A 24,573-nucleotide genomic window follows, 5' to 3' on the forward strand; every position below is an offset into this window, starting at 1 on the left:
TAGCAACACTAGACTTTTGAGTTAATTACTTTTCTTTGTTATATATCACTGCACTCCTCTTGTGTCCTTGCTATGTAAGAATGTAACTTTATTTAGCGCTTTCTGAGAGTGGCACCAGACTTTGGGAAGAACAACACTTTTAAGAGAAATAAGTCTAGTTGACAAACCCTTATCAGAAAAGGGCTGTAAAATGTTAATTGGCCTTCTGGCCAGAAGATGATGTAAATCACCTAAGACTTGTATATACAACTAAGTATGCAGAGAAAAAGCCTGGTCTCGATAAAGAGTCAGGGCTGCTGACGCTGCATAATTTTATATTATCCATTGATCTCTATGTACAAAAAAAGGTATAAAAGGCCTTTCTGGACAATAGAGGATGGGCCAGTCATTGGACTGGTTTCCCCCATGTGGTCTATTCTCCTTCTCCCTTTTTCTGGCTGAATTCCCATCTGGGGTGGGGAGGCTCACCACGTCTACTTACTTGCCCTGACTTCTAAGATCCATGAGAGAGGGAGCCCAAGGCGGGGCACCCTCCAATATTCAAACGGATGCCAGTGGCCTAACGTAGATGGTGCAAACTTCTTGTCCTGAAGTTTTACTGGCTTTCCCCGTAAACCAAGTTATTCAGCCTCTTTTCTCCACTAAATTTTCCTACTACACTATTTCTTCCTAATCTCTCTTTATATTTCTAATTAAATAAATAAGTTTTCCTCACCTACGCTGTCTCCCCTTCAAATTCCCTGGATCCACCAGGGCAGGACCCTGGCAAGTGGCGCCCGGAACAGGCTATTCGAAGGTAGGTTCTTTGGAGCAAATGCTCCCCCCGGAGCACTCTCTGTTGTTCCCCCCAGAGTGATTTAATCACTCCCCCTGGAGTACCTTCGGTTACTCCCCCAGTGTTGAGTTTTCAGGATGGCTAGGACCCCGGCACACAATGTTATGCAATCAACCACCATTACTTCCAGAAGTCTTATCAACTTCCAAACTGAAACCCTGTATCCATTAAAGACTAACTCCCCATTTTCTCTTCCCCACCAGCCCCAGCAATCCCCATTTTACTTTCTGTCTCTATGAATCTGACCACTCTAGGGACCTCATATAAGTGGACTCATACAATATTTGTTCTTTAGTGAGTGGCTTATTCCATTTAGCATAGTGTTTCCAGGGTTCATCACTAGCTTTTATGAAATGATTTTCTTGCATGTTCATAATGTATATATCCAAAAAATGATTTTCTATGAATATTTTCCAAGAAAAATCAAATATTGACCTCTCTTCATAAATACTATAAAAGTAAAAACCTAGTATTACACTGAAGTGAGGCATTCCCTCTACTAACTACCAATATTTTCAGAGAATTAATAAAATGCTGCTCTTACCTGACATCCACTCACAATGGACTGGAAACCAGAGCCACAGAGCCTGTTAACAGTGATAGCTGGGGTCTCTTTTGGGATTCCCACACGCAAACCAACATGTCTTGCCAAGTATATAGCATCTGAAGAACTCTGGAACAGAAGGAAAAGAAAAAGAATTGCCTCTATAAATCTAGGAAATCAAGAAGAAGGACAAAATACACTAAAATGTCCACAATGTTTAAAAAATTATAAACAATATGGCTCTAAGGTACAACATAATACATATAGGTATAACATTTTATACAGTAAGTGTGAATGATCTGAATATAAATTATAATTTGGTTGACTGGTTTTTAAACAAACTGAGAAATTCTTATATTAAATCTTCAGGAGAATACAGAATTTTATAACAATCAGAGCTATTTAAAAATGGAATAGGCTATCTCAAAGCAGTATGTTCTTTACAAAAGGATGCATCTGAGACTGTGGTTCGCAACCTTGGCTGCACACTGTAATAACCAGGGAAGCTTTATTAACATAGAAACACACATAAAACAAGGTTATTTTTTGATCAGTTAACAAATATGTTGTGGCTGGAGGCTCACAGCAACTGTCATTTCACTGGGAACGGTTGTTTAGCAGTTGCTAATTCAGCATACTCAGCAACTATACAAAACATAACCAGTGTGAATATTGAGAACTGACTACCATGAACAGTTATGTGCCAATAAACTAGATGCATGCATATTAACTCACTTCAGTCATGTCCGACTCTTTTTGTGACTCTATGGACTGTAGACTGCCAGGGTCCTGTGTCCATGGGGATTCTCCAAACAAGAATACTGGAATGGACTGCCATGCCCTCCTCTAGGGGATCTTCCCAACCCAGGGATCAAACCCATGTCTCTTAAGTCTTCTGTACTGGCAAGCAAGTTCTTTAACACTGCTGCTAAGTCACTTCAGTCGTGTTCAACTCTGTGCGACCCCATAGACGGCAGGCCACCAGGCTCCCCCATCCCTGGGATTCTCCAGGCAAGACCACTGGAGTGGGTTGCCATTTCCTTCTCCAATGCATGAAAGTGAAAAGTGAAAGTGAAGTTGCTCAGTCGTGTCTGACTCATAGCAACCCCATGGACTGCAGTCTACCAGGCTCCTCTGTCCATGGGATTTTCCAGGCAAGAGTACTGGAGTGGCTGCCACTGAGTGCCACCTAGAAAGCACAATAAATTAAACAACTTAGGTGAAAAGGAAAAATGTCTTGAAAGAAATAAACTACCAAAACCAAGTCAAGGAAAAATGGACAATCAGAATAGACCTATAACAAGTGAGTTCAGTTCAGTTCAGTCACTCACTTGTGTCCAACTCTTTGCAACCCCATGGACTGCACCATGCCAGGCCTCCCTGTCCATCACCAACTCCCAGAGTTTACTCAAACTCATGTCCACTGAGTCAGTGATGCCATCCAACCATCTCATCTTCTGTTATCCCCTTCTCCTCCTGCTTTCAATCTTTCCCAGCATCAGGGTCTTTTCAGATGAGTCAGTTCTTCACATCAGATGGCCAAAGTATTGGAGTTTCAGCTTCAACATCAGTCCTTCCAATGAATATGCAGGACTGATTTCCTTTAGGATGGACTGGTTGGATCTCCTCGCAGTCCAAGGGACTCTCAAGAGTCTTCTTCAACACCATAGTTCAAAAGTGTCAATTCTTTGGTGCTCAGCTTTCGTTATAGTCCAACTCTCACATCCACACATGACTACTGGAAAAACCATAGCCTTGACTATATGGACCTTTGTTGGCAAAGTAATGTCTCTGCTTTTTAATAAGCTGTCTAGGTTGGTCATAACTTTTCTTCCAAGGAGCAAGCGTCTTTTAATTTCATGGCTGAAATCACCATCTGCAGTGATTTTGGAACACAAGAAAATAAAGTCTGTCACTGTTTCCACTGTTTCCCCATCTATTTGCCATGAAGTGAGGGGACAAGATGCCATAATCTTAGTTTTCTGAATGTTGAGTTTTAAGTCAACTTTTTCACTCTCCTCTTTCATCAAGAGTTCTTTAGTTCTTCTTTGCTTTATCCCATAAGTGTGGAGTCATTCTGCATATCTGAGGTTACTGATATTTCTCCCAGCAATCTTGATTCCAACTTGTGCTTCATCCAGTCCAGCATTTCTCATGATATACTCTGCATAGAAGTTAAATAAGCAGGGTGGCAATATACAGCCTTGACGTACTCCTTTCCTGATTTGCAACCAGTCTGTTGTTCCATGTCCAGTTCTAACTGTTGCTTCTTGACCTGCATACAGATTTTTCAGGAGACAGGTCAGGTTGTCTGGTATTCCCATCTCTTTCAGAATTTTTCACAGTTCATTGTGATCCACACAGTCAAAGGCTTTGGCACAGAATAAAGCAGATGTTTTTCTGGAACTCTCTTGCTTTTTCGATGATCCAGCGGATGTTGGCAATTTGATCTCTGGTTCCTCTGCCTTTTCTAAATCCAGCTTGAACATCTGGAAGTTCATGGTTCACGTACTGTTGAAGCCTGGCTTGGAGAATTTTGAGCATATTTTGCTAGCATGTCGGCTTCCCTTGTGGCTCAGCTGGTAAAGAATCCACCTGCAATGCAGGAGACCTGGGTTCGATCTCTGGGTTGGGAAGATCCACTGGAGAAGGGAAAGGCTACCCATTCTAGTATTCTGGCCTGGAGAATTCCATGGACTGTATAGTCTATGGGGTTGCAAAGAGTCAGACATGACTGAGCGACTTTCACTTTCACTTGCTAGCGTGTGAGATGAGTACAATTATGCAGCAGTTTGAGCATTTTTGGCATTGCCTTTCTTTGGGATTGGAATGAAAACTGACCTTTTCCAGTCCTGTGGCCACTGCTGAGTTTTCCAAATTTGCTGGCATATTGAGTGCAGCACTTTCTTTTGCTGGCATATTGAGTGCAGCATCATCTTTTAGAATTTGAAATAGCTCAACTGGAATTCCATCATCTCCACTAGCTTTGTTCATAGTGATGCTTCCTAAGGCCCACTTGACTTCACAGTCCAGGATGTCTGGCTCTAGGTGAGTGATCACACCATCGTGATTATCTGGGTCACGAAGATCTTTTTTGTATAGATCTTCTGTGTATTCTTGTCACCTCTTCTTCACTATCTTCTGCCTTTGTTAGGTCCATACCATTTCTGTCCTTGATTGAGCCCATCTTTGCATGAAATGTTGTTCCCTTGGTATCTCTAATTTTCTTGAAGAAATCTCTAGTCTTTCCCATTCTGTTGTTTTCTTCTATTTCTTTGCATTGATCACTGAGGAAGGCTTTCTTATCTCTCCTTGCTATTCTTTGGAACTCTCCATTCAAATGGGTATATCTTTCTTTTTCTCCTTTGCCTTTAGCTTCTCTTCTTTTCATAGCTGTTTGCAAGGCCTCCTCAGACAACCATTTTGCCTTTTTGCATTTCTTTTTTCTTGGGGTGAAGACTGAATTAATTAGTACAAAACACAACTCACAAAAAAAAAGCCAGACAGGCTTCATTACTGAATTCTACCAAACATTTAAAGAAGATACCAATAATTCACGAACTGTTCCTAAAGAATAGGAAAGGATCACTTCCCAACTCAGCATGAAGCCAGAATTACACTGATAAAAAAAATTAGACAAAGACATCACAGAAACTACTGATTAATATCTCTTATGAATATGGATATAAAAATTTCAACAAAATACTAGCAAACAGAATTCAGCAATTTAGAAAAAGAATTATACACTATGATCAGTGCAAGGGTCATTGAGAAATGTAAGGCTGTTTCATCACCTGAAAGTCAATTAATATATCACATTTTATCAACAGAATAAAAACCAAAAATCATATGATTATCTCAGTTGACATAGAAAAAGCAACTGACAAAAATCTAACAACATTTCATGATAAAAACACTCGACAACCTAGGAACAGAAAAAGAATTTCCTCAGTCTGATAAAGGAAACCTACAAAAATCCACATAACACCACACTTAATGCTGAAAGACCAGAGGCTTTCCCCCACAGTATCAGGAACAAGAGAGTCCATTTTTTGTCACTTTTATTCAACATCAGAAGTTCTAGACAGAGTAATGAGGCAAGAAAAATAAATATAAAAGTAAAAGAAATACAGATTGGAAAGGGAAAAGCAAAATTATCTCTGCTCTCAGATGACATGATGCTATATATAAAAAATCCTAAGTAATCAACTAGAAAACCATTAGAACTAATAAACGAGTTCTGCAAGGTTTCAGGATATAAGATTAATATATAAAAATCAACTGTATTTCTTTGTTCTTAAAATCAACTGCATTTCTATACACTTGCTATGAACAATCTGAAAATTAAATAAGAAAACAGTTTCATTTACAATAGCATGTAAAAGAATAAAATACTTAGGAATAAACTTAATAAAAGAAGTGCAAAATTTATATTCTGAAAACTGTAAGACATTGTTGAAAAAATTAAACAGGATTTATACAAAAAACATGCCATGTTCACAGATCAGAAAACTTACTAATACTGTTGAGATGGCAATACTCCACCAACTGACCTACAGATTCCAAACAATCCTATCAGAATCGTAGCTGACTTCTTGGTAGAAATGTATAAACATTCTAAAATTCATATTTTAGAATTGCAGGAGACCAGAATAGCCAAAACAACTTTGAAAAGAAAAACTGAGTAGGAGACTCACATTTCTTGATTTCTAAACTTACTATGAAGCAATGATAATCAATATAATCAACACAGTGTGGAACTGACATATAAAGGATAGACATACAGATAAGTGCAATAGAATGAGGAGTCAAAAAATAAAATCACGTGTCTATGGTCAGCTGATTTTCAATAACAGTGGCAAGATTGTCCAATGGGAGAATGAAGAGTCTTTTCAAACGGTGCTAGAACAACTGGATAGTCATATGCAAAAGAATGAATTTGAACCTGTACTTCAAAACATATATAAAAATTAAATAAAAATAAACCAAAGACCTAAATATATGAACTAAAACTTAGAAGAAAACATAGGAATAAATCTTTGCAACCTTAGATCTGGAAATAGATTCTTAGATAATGACACCAAAAGCCTGAGCAGTAACAACCAAAATTGGGCTTCATCAAAATTCAAAATTTTCATACTCTAAAGGACATAATTAAGAAATGAAAAGATAATCAAGTACAGAAAAATATTTGCAGATCATGTTATCTGTTAAGGGACTTGTATCTAGGATATGAAAATAACACTTATGATCAATAATGAAAAGACAAATAACTTAATTAAAAAGCGGGAAAAGGATATTACTTAGACATTCTCCAAGAATCCGCCTGCAATGCAGGAGACCGCAGTTTGGTTCCTGGGTCGGGAAGATCCACTGGAGAAGGGATAGATTACCCACTCCGGTATTCTTGGGCTTCCTTTGTGGCTAAGCTGGTAAAGAATCTGCCTGTAATGTGGAAGACCTGGGTTTGATCCCTGGGTGGGGAAGATCCCCTGGAGAAGGGAATATAGCTACCCTCTCCAGTATTCTGGCCTGGAGAATTCCAGCGACTGTACAGTACATGGGGTCGCAAAGAGTCAGACACCACTGAGCGACTTCACTTTCACTTTCAAGAAGATATAGCAATGGACACAAGCTCATGAAATTATGTTCAATAATATCAATCATCAGGGAAAGGCAAATTAAAACCACAATGAGATACTACTTCCCATTCACTAGCATGGCTACAGTAATCAAAAAAAAAAAAAAAAGACACACAATAACAAGTGTTGACAAGAATATGGAGAAAGTGGAACCTTCATATCCTGTAGACAGGAATGTAAAATGTTCAGCTGCTTTGGAAAGCAATCTGAAAGTTTTTGAAACAACTAAATGTAGAGCTAACATATAACCTAGTATTTATACTCATAGGGATACACGCAAGGGAAATGAAAACCTGTGTCCATACAGAAACTTGTACATGATGTTCAAAGAAGTATTATTCACAGGGGACAATTGTGCACCTCTCTCTGAGCCTTCTCCCAGTTCTAAGAGCTGAAAGCATGCAGTGGAGAAGGTGGCAGTAGTCTCAAGGTGTCTCATCCAGTCTGGAAACACCTTATAAGCCAGAAGAACAGTGACTGGGGCTCTAGTACTGTCAGTGGCTAGCGGTAAAGAACCACCTGCCAATGCAGGAGATGTTAAGATGCAGGTTCAATCCCTGGGTTGGGAAGATCCCCTAGAGGGCATGGCAACGCGCTCCAGTATTCTTGACTGGAGAATCCCACCGACAGAGGAGCCTGGTGGGCTATATAGCCCATAGGGCTGCACAGTCAGACACGACTGAAGGGACTTAGCACACACGCACTGGTGGTGGCAAAGCACTAAACGTGGAGCCTCCATCCCACCAACGAGGTGTGGGAAGAGTAAGAGCATCCCCATATCTTGACCATACTTTGAAGGCAAATTCAGCTTTCAATTATTGCAAATGAATGATTTACTTTGTACACCATATATAGCAAGGTAGAGCGTAAAAGAGCTTCTCATTCCCCACAACAAACATTGACCAAGCTTCTACTGTGAAGAAATTATAGACACAGAGAGAACCAATTTACTTCAAGTAAGTCAAAGAAATTAATCTGTTATTTAAGAAGCAATGAAATGTATCCAAGTCCCAGACAGATACATAGTTTCCAAACATATGCTCCTTTGAATTATATATGCCACTGCTTCGGGGGTCAGGGAATTGCTTAAATTATGAATACCCTTAACTATTATTAACTAGTACACCATTATGACGTTAAAGGAATTATTTTTAGAAACTGATAAAAGAAAGCAATAGGAGTGAATACTTCCCTTCGGCCCTACTAACCTGTATGACATTGCCTACAACGACACTGTCAACAGTTTCAGGTAAGACTTTGCCAGCAGACAAGGCAGCCCTGGCAGCAAACTCAGCCATGTCAGTAGGTGTGAAGTCTTTCAGAAGACCTCCATAAGTTCCAAAGGGGGTCCGCTTAGCAGCAACGATGAACACACCTATTGCAAGGAGAATTTATAAGCAATTGCAGATTCGTCAGTATTCCTAACATGCTTTAAATAATTCTCTGTGAACTTTACTATAAAGCACAATTTTCAATTAAATAACTGAAAATCTCTGTCTCATAATACATAGCATGGGTCACACATACACAAGCAGTCCTAAGGGTTATCATTTTGATCAATACCTGCATGCTGGTACCAAGAACTGCTTGGCAGGCTTTGATGCAAATCCATGTTGGCTGGACAACATTTTTATAAACTGATTATTTGCTGATGATTTGTTTAAAATGGAAATGCTTCTACTTGCTGAAATATATTGCTTAGTCACAGAATCAAAGAATCTCCCAACTAAAGGTACCTGAAGGCCAAGCACTCACACCATGAACGCCCTCCAGACTATTTCTGATGAAAGGTCCTCTCTAACTTGTGCTAAAGGCATGCTCTATTGTGTGAAGCAGTGTTACCGTGAACGGTCAACAGAAACTAATGATTTTTTTCTCATACTGAGCTGGCTTGGCTTACCAAATCTTCCACCCACCAATCCCAGTTCTATCCAAATGCATCCCAAACTCAATTTATTTAGCTTCTAGAATAAAGAATTGAATTTGAATTTGTATTTGTATTTGAATTTGTATTATATATGTCACTGCTTCTAGAGTCAGAGGATGACTCAGATTACAAACTTCAAATAACTTGAACTATTATCTGTTACTCTTAGAATAAAACGGGCAAAACAGATATGCTGTTATCATGGGTAGCCCCTCCAATACCTGATGTCAGCTAACGTGTAAAATTCCCCAGACCTAAATTCTCTTTTCTGAAGTACGTAAGAAGTATCCTTTCAATAATTCTTTAATTCTGGTTGTTTTCTTCTAAAGCCTCTAGTTCACTAATATCCTATTTTAATGTGTCAGAGTATAACGAAGTGTCCTACATCTGACCTAAGCACAAAGGATACAGAGGAATTATCTATACATCTATTAATACAAAGACTACAAATTTGCAGTATCACTATTAGTTCAATTGGTGTCTCTGTACAGACAAACTGCCCCTTCTCAAGGACTCTAGTGCCACCAAAGGAAAAAAAAGTCATGTTTAACAAATCTACAAGGACTAGGATGTGAGTGGCACCCACTAGAGTAGCAAAATGCAAAAATGCAAAGCCTGCATACTGGGGAACAACATCAGTTAACAGCTGCTTCATCATAGTAACATTTATTAGGCACTAGACATCTCGTCACTTGTCATATAATATCTACTCTTCCCAAACAACTCTGCAAGGTAAATATTATAGTCAACATATAGGGGGTACTTACTGTATGACAGACTTCAGGCTTTATGCTTTACATAGACTAAATCCTCTCAAAGACAATCTGAGCACACATTTCCACATCTTGCCAAGAAACTATGAGACTTTTTAACAATGGGTTTGTGCCCAGATACACAATTCTCCTTTATGTTAGAGATCTCTTTTGAGATCAAACTCAACCTATCCTAAAAAAATTCCAGCTTTTTCTTTGATTTCTACTTTGAGAAATTTACAGTCTAAAAGAATGTTAGGAGCAACATACATTAACTACAATTTAGAACAGATCTGACTGGTTCTTTAAAGATAAAATATTCAGATATTTACAAAAGGCGATAAATATTAAAGTGAAAGTGTCACTCAGTCATGCCCAACTCTTTGCAATCCCATGGACTGCAGCCCATCAGGCTCCTCTGTCCATGGAACTCTCCAGGCAAGAGTGTTTGCAATTTCCTTCTCTACGGGATCTTCCCGACCCAGGGACTGAACCCGTCTCTCGCAGTGCAGGCAGACTCTTCACTGACTGAGCCACCAGGGAAGCAAAATATTAGCTTAGTGCATTAAAAATGTTTTCCTCTGATAGATGGGTTGTTCTGTGCCACTGTACCTTCCTGTCTGCATGCTCAGTTACTAAGTCACGTCCAACTCTTTGCAATCCCATAGACTAGCCAGCCAGGTTCCTCTCCCCACGGGGATTTCAGGTAAGAATACTGGAGTGGCATGCCATTTCTCTTTCAGGGGCTCTTACAGACCTAGGGATCAAACCCTTGTTTCCTGCATCGGCAGGTGAGTTCTGTAGCACTGAGCCACCAGGGAAGCCCATGCCTTCCTGTAAATGTCCTCTAATCCTCCTTGATTGACAGTCTCGGCCTTTTTTCATATCGGTGTTTACTTGTATTTCATTTTCCTTTCCCTTTTGCTTGCTTTCTTCCTAATTTTGGTACAGTCCTATCTCTGGTCATCACCTAGTATGCTCCTATTTGGCCAACTCTTCAGTAGACACTGAAGACAGAGAAGAATGGCTTCCTCAAGTGCCCAGAAAATGAACAAAAATAGGCAAGCGAAGAGTAGATATGGAAAAAGGGAATAGCACACGGTGAATGTTCAAGTTGCTTATAGCTGTTAACTTGAAGGCCAGCATTCTACACTGAATAGAATGGCTAGAATTAAAAAACTCAGTCTTGCTGGCTTGAAGAATAAGAAAACTGAGTTTGCAACAATCATAGCTACAGGGACCTGAGAGGGGTTTGTGAAAGAAAAGGACCACAGTGGGGAGCCCAAATATCCAGCTGAATCCTTAATCATGTACCTGTGGGGCCAACTACATGCACCTCTGCTAAAATGAAATGAATTAAAGTTAGCTTTGAGCTGCTGCCCTCTACAGGCACACAGAGTTTGCAGTCTGAAGTGAAGTGAAAGTCACTCAGTTGTGTCCAATTTCTTGTGACCCCCATGGACTATAGAGTCCATGGAATTCTCCAGGCGAGAATACTGGAATGGGTAGTCTTTCCCTTCTCCAGGAGATCTTCCCAACTCAGGGATCTAACCCAGGTCTCCCACATTGCAGGTGGATTCTTTACCAGCTGAGTTACAAGGGAAGCCCAAGAATACTGGAGTGGGTAGCCTATCTCTTCTCCAGTGGATCTTCCTGACCCAGCAATCAAACCAGGATCTTCTGCATTGCAGGCTGATTCTTTACCAACTGAGCTATGAGGAAAGCAGTTTGAATTGAGCCAAATTAAATGTCTACAAAAATAAATAGTTAACAATAAATAAGTCAATACTTTTGGGAAAATAGCAGAATTCAGTCTCTACCATGGTTCATCTGCACTGTCCACCACACAATCCAAAATTAATCCACATAGGAACAGGAAGATACAAACATATCTCAAAGGTATTACAGGTTTGGTTCCACACTACTGCAAGTCACATGAATTTTTTGGTTTTCCAATGCATATAAAAGTTGTATTGTAGTCTATTAAGTATGCGACAACATTAGGTCTAAAAAATTTACATACTAACCATCATCTGAGCCTTCAGTAAGTTGTAATCTTTTTGCTGATGGAGGGTTTGAAACATTGTGAGAATCAACCAAATGTAATACATTTGGGGAGAAAATGTTGTGGGAAAAATGGCACAAATAATTTGCTTGACTGCAGGATTGCCAAAAACCTTCAATTTGTAAAAAACAAACAAAAAATCTGCAGTATCTGCAATTCACAAGCAAATGAGGTATGCCTGTGTGACTCATCCTTAAGATAAAAGACAGTTAACAGAGACAGACCTCAGCATGACCCAGATGTTACAATCTGCAAACAAGGATTTTAAAGCAGTAGTCTCTCATAACTATGTTCCAAAATATATAGAAAAATATGTTCATAATAAAGGATCAGACAGCTCCACAAAGAAAAAGAAGTTTAAAGAAAAAAACCAAAGTGAAAATTCTAAAACTGAAAAATACCTGAAATAAAATGTGTACTGAATGGGTGTAGTAGCAGAATGGAAGTGAACAGAGTAAGATTCAGTGACTCTGGAATAGATAAACAGGTATTATGTAATCTGAAGAACAGGGGGAAAAATATTGGGGAAAACAAAATAAAAACAAAAAACATGGATAGAACCTCAAAGTCTATTGCAATTGACCTCAAAGTCAAAGGCAAGTCAATGGAAAAACCAGAGTCTTTTCAATAAGTGGTGCTGGAACAACTGAACATCCACAAGCAAACAACAACAAAGTAGACAGACTTTACGCCTTTCATAAAAATTAGCTCAAACTGGATCACAGACTTAAGTACAAAACGCAAAAACTGTAGAACTCCTAGAAGATACCAAAGGAGAAAACCTAGGGGATTTTTGGTTTGGCTTGGTGATAACCTTTTTAGATACAACACCAAAAACACAATCCAAGAAAGAAAACTTTGGACTTTATTAAAATTGAAAACTTCTATTCTTCAAAAGACACCATTAAAAGCACAAAAAGACAAACCACAGACTGGGAGGGAATACCTGCAAAAGACTTATCTGATAAAGGACTGTATCTAAAATATACAAAGAACTCTTCAAACTCAATAAGAAATTAATGACCCAGATAAAAATGCCTAAAAATGTGCTATTCAAAGATACTATACAAATGGCAAATAACCATATGAAAAAATGCTTGACATCGTGTTATTAGGCAACTGAAAATTAAAACAACTGTGAGATTCCGTCTCCCAACTAAAATCCAAAAACACTGGCAACACCAAACATTGGTGATGATGTGGAGCAAAAGAAATTCACCTGCTGATTCTGAGGATGCAAAACGGTACAGCCACTTTGGAAGAGAGTGTGGCAGTTTCTTCCAAACCTAAAACTAAACATACGCTACTCACATGATCCACTAATCACACTCCTTTGTTTTTTACCCCTATGAGTTGAAAACATGTCCACACCAAAACCTGCACACAAATGTTTATAGCAGCTTTACTCATAACTGCCAAAACTTAGAAGCAGACAAGATGTTCTTCAGTAGGTGAATGGATAAGCTGTGATACATTCATACAATGGAATATTATTCAGCACTAAAAAGAAATGAGGTATCAAGTCATGAAAAAACATGAAACTTAAACTCATACTGCTGGTGAAACAAGCCAATCTGAAAAGACAACACACTATATGATTCCAACTATATGACACCTTGGAGAAGGCGATGATACCCCACTCCAGCACTCTTGCCTGGAAAATCCCACGAATGGAGGAGTCTGGTAGGCTGCAGTCCATGGAGCTGCAAAGAGTCGGACATGACTAGCGACTTCACTTTCACTTTTCACTTTTATGCACTGGAGAAGGAAATAGCAACCCATTCCAGCGTTCTTGCCTGGAGAATCCCAGGGACAGGGGAACCTGGTGGGCTGCTGTCTATGGGGTCGCACAGAGTCAGATACGACTGAAGCGACTTAGCAGCAGCAGCAGCAGCATATAGCACCTAGAAATGGCAAAATTATGGAGACAGTAAAAAAAACCAGCAGTTGTCAGGGGTTGGGGGTTGTAGGGAAGGAGAAATGAACAGGTAGAGCACAGGGAAATTTTAGGGCAGAGAACTACTCTTTATGGCACTATAATGCTAGATACATGTCATTATATATCTATCAAAACCTACAGGACTGTACAACACAACAAATGAAACAATGTAAACTATGTTAGTTAAAAATAATGGATAAGTATTGGTTCATCAACTGTAACAAACATACCACATTAATGCAAGCTGTTAATAATAGGGGATAATGGAGTGGGATGAGTTAAGTGTATGGGAACGCTCTGTACTTTCTGTTCAACTTTTCTATAAAACTAAAAGATAAATGTACAGATTCAAGCTCAGTTAACCCCAAATTGAATACATGCAAAACACTCGCACACACTCTTCCTGGTATATCACTGTCCAACTTCTCAAAACTAAAGATAAAGTGAAAATCTCAAAAACCAGAAAAAATGACATACATACATAGAAATGGTTTGAATGAACACTGGCTTTTCAGAAACAATGAAGGCAAACTTCCTTTGCTTCTCCATAAATTTCTATTCATGGGTTTCTTTCTTGTACTTATAATCTAAGAAAGCATTTTCGTGTGGGAAGTTCTAATGGTGAAATATGAGAAACCTACAAAATAGTGCGGGGGTGTGTGTGTGTGTGTGTGTGTGAAAACGAAAATGCTTTCCTTACATCACGTCTGTCTCCTTGATGCTCCCAGACTGTAAAGTTAGCAGGAGTAAGGCTAACACTGAACTAATACAATGATTTTGAATGGGGAAAATGCTATTAAGCATTTAAAAAAATTATTTAAAAAATATCTGGCATGTGGAGGTATAAAGACTAGACAATCTAAACGATTTTTTTTCCTGTTTCATAAACTGGATACCATGGCAATAATTATTAGTATCTGATTTGATGTCAATTTTGTGTGGATTTTAAAAGGTCTAAAACCTAACAATCATTAACCAAACTAACATCTTATGTATTTTAAAAGACTCTGGAAATGCAGGGGCTAAAATGCAGTGAAAAGACACATTAATCCAAGGCATGAGTCAGAAATGCCAAGAAAGGGCCTGGCAAGGTGGCAACTGTGACCGAAGAAGAAAAAACCACTAGAAAATAAAGAGGAATTCTGCCTTCTTTATGTTACATTGTTAGGAAAATATTTACCCATTTAATCACAACAACTGCTGACACCAATCAAAGCTAGCAAGGACAACTGCTGCTTCTGTATCCACTTCAGTTGGAGGATTAATTTGGCAGCCCACCAACATGCTTTGCAAGGTTGTACAAACACCCCCTGCAAAGCTAAGGAACAGTAAGAAAATTACTATTTGTTGAGGGCAACCTTCCAACCAATCCCTTGGGTGGGTGCTAATAAAAAACCCGGGTACTGGTTCTGCTTGAAGATAGAAATCTGATTAACGACAATCTTTACCAAAGTCAATTTTGCTCCCATTCAAATGTGTTCTTTTCCTTACAAGAATCAGCCAAACTTTCTCTCTTACCCAATAGTCCTGGAAGCACTTGGTATTTACTGTTTCTTGAGAGACGAGTGCATCTGTAATGTATTCTGGTGGTGATGGTGGTTTTGTCGCTAAGTTGTGTCCAACTCTTGCAATCCCATGGACTGCAGCCCACCAGACTCCTCGGGCCATGGGATTTCCCAGGCAAGAATACCAGAGTGGGATGCCATCCCTTTCTCCAGGGGTTCTTCCTGACCCAGGGATCGAACCTACACCTCCTGCATTGCAGGTGGTCTCTTGACTTGCCGAGCCAGCAGGGAAGCCCTCTAACTAACCAATAACAACCAAAACACTAACTACCATTATAGATAAGCCAGTCCACCTTTCTGGACATCAGTGTCCTCAACTGTAAAACAGGGAAATGTATCAAAGTATGATCACTAACTTTAACACCATAGTGAATGGTGTCCCGAAGTTATAAACTTCATACTTCCTCCATGTGGGTGTCGATGCACATTCTTTCCTTACATAGCTTTCATCAAATTTTCAAAGGAGTCTGTATTAAAAGAAAGTGGTAAGAATCACTGATAAACCAGTAAACAGAAATCAATAAAACTATGATTTCCTTTTAAGGAAGATAGCTCATGACAATGCAGCTGTTAAATAATTTGGGTCTCCTGAATATGCCATCTAAAAAAATAAAAATAAGTATGCTACTGCATGAAATTTGGAGTTGGAAAGAGCACTGACAAATCCTTTTGTCTCAGAATATCTATTTTCCACTGGAACTGGTCACATGTCATTTTGGCTTGTCTGAGCTCCAGATCCCCCTAACCAACTGTCTACCTGGAATCTGCACTTGAGCACCTCAATATTCTCTTCCAAGTCTATCCCTTCCCCGTTTTCCTTCATTCTCTAAGGAGTATCATGAACTCAGTTCTTCAAACCAGAAACCTGAAGTCATTCTTGGCATTTTCTTCTCATAGACCTGCCACTCCAACCAATCAACAAGTTGTCAAATCCACCTCCAAATCTATCTCAAACCATTCCTCCCCCTTTTCTCCAATCCCACTGCCGCCTACTTGAATCAAAACCATTTGATGTTGCCTAGATCTCTGCCATCCGAGAAGGCAACGGCAACCCACTCCAGTACTCTTTGCCTGGAAAATCCCATGGACGGAGGAGCTGGTAGGCTGCAGTCCATGGCGTCGCTAAGAGCCGGACACGACTGAGTGACTTCACTTTCACGCACTGGAGAAGGAAATGGCAACCCACTCCAGTGTTCTTGCCTGGAGAATCCCAGGGATGGCGGAGCCTGGTGGGCTGCCGTCTCTGGGGTCGCACAGAGTCGGACACGACTAAAGTAACTTAGCAGCAGCAGCAGATCTCTGCCATAAGACTCTTAAGTGGTCTTAAACTCTCGATACACAGGCAGATTCACAGTCCTGAGGAAATGGGGACACACTGGAAACCAGACTGCATTATTCTTCTAGGTAGGAGGCTGCTTTGTTTAGGATCCAGAATCAAACCCATCACCTTTACAGAGCCCTTGGGGCCCTGGACAACCAAAACCTTGCTTCTTTAGATCCTGCCAAGTGTTTTCTTTCCCAAGGCCTTGATATATGAGTCTCATCTGAAGGTTCTTTAAAGGACACATAAAGACAAGTTGTCATAGTCTTGAAAATTCCACTGACTGTGACCATTTGCCATGAAAAGGGAATTTACATACTTAAAGTAACGGCAGAATTTATGTACTCGGTGACGGCACTTTTCTGGAGTCAGAAAGAAGGGAAAGGGCTTAAGGCAGATTCTCCAACAGACCACCATCAAGCATTTGGCAGGGGCGAGGTGGCGGGGGCGGCTGTTGTCGTGCAGGTCATTCGGGCAGAGGTTCCCCAACGACGCCAAGAGAATCTTCATTCCTTCCAAGCCTTGCCCACCCTGTGACCAGGTCCGAGGGCCGCCGGCTCGTCTGAAAGGCACCCCTCCGCCCCAGGTCGCCTCGCGCCTAGGGGACCCCGCCCCGGTCTTGCCAACAGCTGACCTCGAACTAGGAGGGTCACTACCGCGCGGAGAAGGGAACGGACCTTCGAGATCAGGAGCAAGCAAAACCGTGGTGGGCAATGGCTGTCGCCTCGCACGTATGGTTTCTCCTGAACTCAAAACAATGCTTCCGGATTGGCTTTTTTTTTTAAAAATCAAGCCCCCTTTTACCACCAAGGAGACCCCCGACTCCCCGCCGAGACCCGACGCCCCTCCCCCGCTCCCCCAGGGGCGCGAGAGGCGGGGCCGCGGCGCTCACCTCGGAGCAGGGCCATGGCGGCGGGCGGACAGGCGGCAGCGCTCGGGTCCTCGGCGGCGTTGCCTTGGTCCCGCCCGCCGCGCCCCACTTTAAGCTCTCGGGGCGGTGCCAGCGAGGCTACGCCTCTGCCCTTTCCCCTACTTCGGAGAGCCTGTCCGAGCGCTCCCCTCTGGGCCCCGCGTCGCCCCTCTTGGCGCCACACTGGGTGGGAACCAATGGTGCCAAAAACCTCGCGGGGAGACAGGCCTCCCCACAGGAAAACGTTCCTCGCGAGCGGATTCTTTCCCCCATCTCACTGTTTTTAGAGATTCTCTCTTTCGCAATCGAATGTGTTGACTCCCCTGCCCAACCTAGCCTCTGGAGCCCCTCCCCGCGCCAAGGTAATTAGCGGTTCCCCTCCTCCTCGCTCCCGGATTCCCTTCAACGTGTGACCGCGGGTCAAAGGTATGACTGGGCGGCCAAAAGGGCGGAAAGGGTTTGAGGAAGGTCTGAGGCGGCCGAGCCCGGCCGGAAGTCGGGTGGGCGCGGAAGACGGCGTGGGAGTGGATTGGCTGAGCCGCTCTGGCAGGCCGGGTGGGCGGCTGCGCAGAACAGCCCGGGGCCGGGGGCCCGAGGTGGCTGGACACGCCCGGGAGGCCTGGGCGCGCGAAGCGGGGCAGGGAGGTGGGTAGGTGTGGGGTGTAGCGAGTGGCGTAGGGGACAGGATCGCCCCCGGGTCCACGATGCAGCCCCCGGATGAGGCCGCAGTATTTTCCTTATATGATCGGGCCCCACGCCTGCGGCGCCGCTGGCCCGGAGCCTGAGAGGATTATGAAAACGTGTCAGGCGAAATGGGGCCAGGGACCCGGGGGCTGGGAGCTTAGGGGGAGGCAGTTAGGTTTAGGTTTGGGTGAGGTTAGGGTGGCCCCTGCCGCTCTGCGAGCCCTGGTCGATGATGACGTGACCACTGCGCAATCTGAGTTCTGGGAACTAGGTGATGGAGCGTGTTCTGAGAACGGACTGAGACCGGGCGAGCAGGGGGCGACGCGGGCGGCAGACCCCCAGCGCCAGGGCTCGGGGGCGGGGTGGGGGTGCGGGCCACGCTGCCTTGGGCTTAGTTCGGTGCTTGGGAAGGGGTGGTGGGAGGCTCTGAGGTATTCTGTGAGCTGTCTGGGAACGCCCGCTCCAAATCCTGGTTTTCAAACGCGTTCGTGGCCCTCTCGTTTTGTTTTGTTTGTTTGTTTAACCCAACGCTTTTATTATAAAAACTTAGAAACTTACAGGAAAGTGCAGAGACTTCTACGTGAAGTACTCGTATATTCATCACCCGTATTCTACGTTATTAACACTTTGCCATATTTGCTGTATCACGTGTTTCCATCTTTTTTTTTTTTTCCTTTGTCAGCCTTAATACACTTCAGGATACTTTGGTTCATGTTAAAGGTGAGTATATGTTTACAGTCCTTTTATGGCAGAGTTACCATATGGTCAAACGTATGAATCTTCAAGTTGGATGAGTTTCACAAGTGCTTATACTGTTGTAACCCAGACTACTCTCAGCTTTCAAAATGTAATTAGAACCTGTCCAGCATTACAGAAAATCCCTTCATTTCTCTTTTGTGCTCCCTTTGTTCCCCTTTCTTCACCATCTGTTGTTCTTTGACCCTCAGGTTTATTCTTTATTTCTGTTGCTCTGATTTAAACAAATCCAGGAAATTGACACTTGTTAATTCAATATGCAAATTCCAAGGCTGCTAACTTTAAATTCACTTTAAAAACTATATGTATATTGGTTTTTTACAGCAGGTGTATAGAGTCAGTCGGAGAAGGCAATGGCACCCCACTCCAGTACTCTTGCCTGGAAAATCCCATGGACGGAGGAGCCGGGAAGGCTGCAGTCCATGCGGTTGCTGAGGGTCGGACACGACTGAGCGACTTTACTTTCACTTTTCACTTTCCTGCATTGAAGAAGGAAACGGCAACCCACTCCAGTGTTCTTGCCTGGAGAATCCCAGGGATGGGGGAGCCTGGTGGGCTGCTGTCTATGGGGCCGCACAGAGTTGGGCACGACTGAAGCGGCTTAGCAGCCCCGGCAGTATATAGTCAGTGGAATTTGGACTTTGAATAGATCAAAGCCTCTCACATACCTGATGATATTTTTTTCATCTCCATATTCTGGATGATGAGTGATAGTAAAATAAAAACTACCATCTTTGGGATTCAGTTCAGTTCAGTTCAGTTCAGTGGCTCAGTTGTGTCCGACTCTTTGTGACCCCATGAATTGCAGCATGCCAGGCCTCCCTCTCCATCACCAACTCCTGGAGTTTTCCCAAACTCACGTCCATCGAGTCGGTGATGCCATCCAGCCATCTCATCCTCTGTCATCCCCTTCTCCTCCTGCCCCCAATCCCTCCCAGCATCAGGGTCTTTTCCAGTGAGCCAGCTCTTCACATCAGGTGGCCAAAGTATTGGAGTTTCAGCTTCAACATCATTCCTTCCAAAGAACACCCAGGACTGATCTCCTTCAGAATGGACTGGTTGGATCTCCTTGCAGTCCAAGGGACTCTCAAGAGTCTTCTCCAACACCACAGTTCAAAAGCATCAATTCTTCGGCACTCAGCCTTCTTCACAGTCCAACTCTCACATCCATACATGACCACTAGAAAAACCATAGCCTTGACTAGACGGACTTTTGTTTGTAAAGTAGTGTCCCTCCTTTTGAATATGCTATCTAGGTTGGTCATAACTTTCCTTCCAAGGAGTAAGCGTCTTTTAATTTCATGGCTGCAATCACCATCTGCAGTGATTTTGGAGCCCAAAAAAGTAAAATCTGAACATTGTTTCCACTGTTTCCCCATCTATTTGCCATGAAGTGATGGGACCAGATGCCATGATCTTAGTTTTCTGAATTTTGAGCTTTAAGCCAACTTTTTCACTCCTCTTTCACTCTCATCAAAAGGCTTTTTAGCTCCTCTTTACTTTCTGCCATAAGGGTGGTGTCATCTGCATATCTGAGGTGATTGATATTTCTCCCGGCAATCTTGATTCCAGCTTGTGTTTCTTCCAGCCCAGCGTTTCTCCTGATGTACTCTGCATATAAGTTAAATAAGCAGGGTGACAATATACAGCCTTGACGTACTCCTTTTCCTATTTGGAACCAGTCTGTTGTTCCATGTCCAGTTCTAACTGTTGCTTCCTGACCTGCATACAGGTTTCTCAAGATTACTGTTATGTAAAACAGAATAACATACAATTCATACATCAAACCTAAATTAAGGGACATTTTGCAACCCCATGAAATAGGTAGGAGTTATTCCTTTCTTATTTAATAAATGAGGAAGCTTAGGCCCAGAGAAACCAAGCCATTTGCCAAAGCCTCAAATCTAGAAAATTGCTGAATTTGAAGTTTGAACTCTTGATTCTCAGAAGCCCAAGGCCTGTGTTCTTCATCCAGGGCTTATGGCATTTGGAACATAGAAGTGGGGGCAGGAAAAGAGCTAGCTAAGGCATATGTTATGGAAAACATGAAAGGACGTGAATGCTGAATTAATCTTCCTTGGTGGAAGAAATAGAGTAGTTGAAACCTTGGTAAAGGTAACATTTGTATTTGGTGACTTGAGTTAGAAGATTTATTTGCTTTTTTTGGCAGAGAAAGGTGGGTGGAGAAGTGAGGCAATGGGTCATTACTAGATGCTCGCCTTTGTCAACAATGGCTCCTACAGAAAGTGATTCAAAGGACCATTTTCTTAATTCTTCCAAGGATAGTACAGAGCTGATACCATTCTAGATGCATATATATAATGAATACCTTAGAGCATTAGAACTTGATTATGTTTGACAGCTAGTTACTCATAATAAAATAGAAATCAAAATGGAATTCATTAGGTGAGCCAAAACCAACACGTCTTATCACAAGTTGGCACTCTGAACTTCAGCCAGTCAAATATGTTTTGTAATATAAAAAAAAAAAAAATCAGAAAATGTGCAATTAATGGTGTTAAGTGTGAGATACAACAGTGGAGGGAATAAACAGATCTTGAAAAGTTGTGTGTTTTTCCATTAAAACTTTCTAATAGGCCAAATGCAAAATAAATTCTTGGTCTCTAGAACTATTGATAAGAGTATTAGTGTTCTTCAATAAGAGAAAAAGGCAGGTTCTATTCAGTTTGGCGCTCTTATATTTATTGAGAAAAGTTAAAATGCCATCATGAGTATCACACTTTCCCACTTACAAATCGCCTGCAGCAAGTCTTTCCAAATAGAAATTTCTAAGTGTTCCGTAATTAAAAATGTCATGAAAATGGGTACATTTGAAAACCATTGAGTAAAAAGGTTTACATATATAAAAACATGAAAATCTATGTAAAGATATTTACACAATCTCAGAGTATCATGTAGAGAAGGCAATGGCACCCCACTCCAGTACTCTTGCTTGGTAAATCCCATGGACAGAGGAGCCTGGTAGGCTACAGTCCGTGGGGTCATGAAGAGTCGGATACGACTGAGCGACTTCACTTTCACTTTTCACTTTCATGCATTGGAGAAGGAAATGGCAACCCACTCCAGTGTTCTTGCCTGGAGAATCTCAGGGACGGGGGAGCCTGATGGGCTGCCGTCTATGGGGTCGCACAGAGTTGGACATGACTGAAGTGACTTAGCAGTAGCAGCAGCAGCAGAATATGAAGAGGAAAAGTTATCCATACACTAGAGAAATCTTGTGGGTATTGCCTTGACCAAATGACGAAGCTTAATGTTACCATTAATGGGACAAACTGACATCATGCACTGAGATGCACTGAGAAGGACACAGACACGTAAGATTTCTCCCAAAAAAATGTCTGACAAATCTAATCATAAGGAAACAATCGTACAAATCCAGTTGAAGGACACTGCTAAATAACTGACTTGAACTCTTAAAATATCAGTGTTGTGAAAAACAAAAAAGCCAGGAATGGTACTAGATGAACAGGAGATGAGATGTGACAATTAAGTGTAATGTGGGGTCTTTTTGGAAACTGGATTCAAAACAACTCTAAAGAACAGAATTGGGATAGTTGGGGAGGAATGGTCTGTAAATTGCATGAGGTGGTATTGACATTACTTTTCCTGATTATGTTAATTATACTGTAGATAGGGCAGAGATTGTCCTTTGTTCTAAGGAGATACACACCAAAATATTTAAAGATGAAGAGTCATGGTGCCGAAACTAATTACCAATTGCCTGGAGAAGGAAAAAAAAAACCCTGCATACAGATACACTGGCGAAGACAGAAAGCAAACATGGTGAAATATTACTAATTAGGGAACATAAATGTAGACTACGTGGTTGTTCATTGTTCTATTTTTACAACTCTTCTATAGCTGTTGAACTTTCAAAATAAAAATTGAGAGGAAAAGTATCTTTCAAGCAAGCTGAAAAATTACCTGAAATTCCATTTAGTTCTTTTCATTTTTAACCATATCTATATGTATAGAAAGTGAAGTCGCTCAGTCTTGTCCAACTCTTTGCGACCCCATGGACTGTAGCCTATCAGGCTCCTCTGTCCATGGCATTTTCCAGGCAATAATCCTGGAGTGGATTGCCATTTCCTTCTCCAGGGGATCTTCCCAACCCAGGGATCGAACCCAGGTCTCCCACATTGTAGACAGACGCTTTACCGTCTGAGCCACCAGGGAAGTCTTTATAGTACAATACTAAATATATAAAAATTAGGTATTTTGTAATTTTAAAAGGCTACATGATGTAAAGTTACTGTTGTAAGACATTTAGCTTTCAGTATTTTTAGAAATAGCCTATTATCATGTCTTTCTGTAATTATTTTTTTGAAAAGAAAAAGAGCATTAGTGTAAAACTGGAAATCAGTGAATCAATTATAAATCTTGAATTTGCAGGTTAAGATTTCATTAGGATTTCAGAAATAACTGGCCTCAGCCCTGTCTTCTACATTATGTGGATAATTTTGCTGTACTTAAAAACTATCTGCTGCTGCTGCTGCTAAGTCGCTTCAGTCGTGTCCGACTCTGTGCGACCCCATAGACAGCAGCCCACCAGGCTCCCCCGTCCCTGGGATTCTCCAGGCAAAAACACTGGAGTGGGTTGCCATTTCCCTCTCCAATGCATGAAAGTGAAAAGTGAAAGTGAAGTCGCTCAGTCGTGTCCGACTCTTCGCAACCCCATGGACTGCAGCCTTCCAGGCTCCTCCATCCATGGGATTTTCCATGCAGGAGTACTGGAGTAAGGTGCCATTATAATACCCCAAATTGATGGTAATTTTGAATAACACTGCTTTTCGAAGTTTCATTAGCAGAGACTCGGAAAGCTGATAGAGTTGGTAGGAGCTGGGACTATGTTAACAGATGAGTACAGTGACCCCTCAGTATCTTAGGGGATTGGTTCTAGACAGACACCTAAATCAAGTCCTTTACATAAAGTAGTATTTGCATATTTGCATATAACCTATGCATATTCTCCCACATACATACATTAAGAAATCTCTGGATTAGCTATAGTACCTAATACAATGTAAATTCTATGTAAATAGTTGCTGGTGCCTGAAAAATTCAAGTCTTTGTGGAACTTCCTGGCAAAAAAATTTTTAGATTGAGGTTGAATGAATCCATGGATTCAGATCTCAAGGGTAAGGAGGGCCTTGAATTTGAATGAATGAGACAGCTGCATTTACTAATCGTGAGAAGCTGGGAAGGTCATGTATGTGCTCATTGTTAGTCTAACTGCTTTGGTGATAACTTCAAATTTTGTTAAGAGGCAGCTATGGGGAGGAGAGGGTGAACTGTATGGAGAGAGTAACCTGGAAACTTACATTACCATATGTAAAATAGATAGCCAATGGGAATTTGCTGTATGTCTCAGGGGAGGGAAACAGGGGCTCTGTCTTAACCTAGAGGGGTGGGATGGGGAGGGAAATGGGAGGGAGGCTAAAGAGGGAGGGGACATATGTATACCTATGCCTGATTCATGTTGAGGTTTGACAGAAAACAACAAAATTCTGTAAAGCAATTATCCTTCAATTAAATTTTTTTAAAAAGAGGGAGTTATAACCTTGGATGTGGTTTTTGTCCTTATAACAGATACCTACCCTACTGAAAGTTTA

The 24,573-nt window shown here is 41.5% G+C and overlaps 1 protein-coding gene and 1 long non-coding RNA gene across 2 annotated transcripts in view; one reads left to right on the forward strand and one right to left on the reverse strand.

Moving 5' to 3' along the window:
* The window catches only part of ACAA2 (acetyl-CoA acyltransferase 2), a 32,897-nt gene extending 15,297 nt beyond the window's left edge, over positions 1–17,600 (reverse strand). Inside the window, exons 1-3 of the mRNA XM_018039635.1 lie at positions 17,483–17,600; positions 8,230–8,396; positions 1,380–1,508 (exon numbers count right to left, since the gene is read on the reverse strand). Coding sequence (XP_017895124.1) covers positions 1,380–1,508; positions 8,230–8,396; positions 17,483–17,498 — 312 coding nt within the window. The 5' untranslated portion in view covers positions 17,499–17,600. The remainder of the gene's footprint in view (positions 1–1,379; positions 1,509–8,229; positions 8,397–17,482) is intronic.
* On the forward strand, positions 17,819–19,303 carry LOC106503542. Its single transcript, XR_001297243.2, has 3 exons — positions 17,819–17,926; positions 18,867–18,904; positions 19,265–19,303. It is a non-coding gene; the product is annotated as an uncharacterized LOC106503542 (long non-coding RNA).

This window comes from Capra hircus, chromosome 24, assembly GCF_001704415.2.
Source record: "Capra hircus breed San Clemente chromosome 24, ASM170441v1, whole genome shotgun sequence".
Classification (NCBI taxonomy): Eukaryota; Metazoa; Chordata; class Mammalia; order Artiodactyla; family Bovidae; genus Capra; species Capra hircus.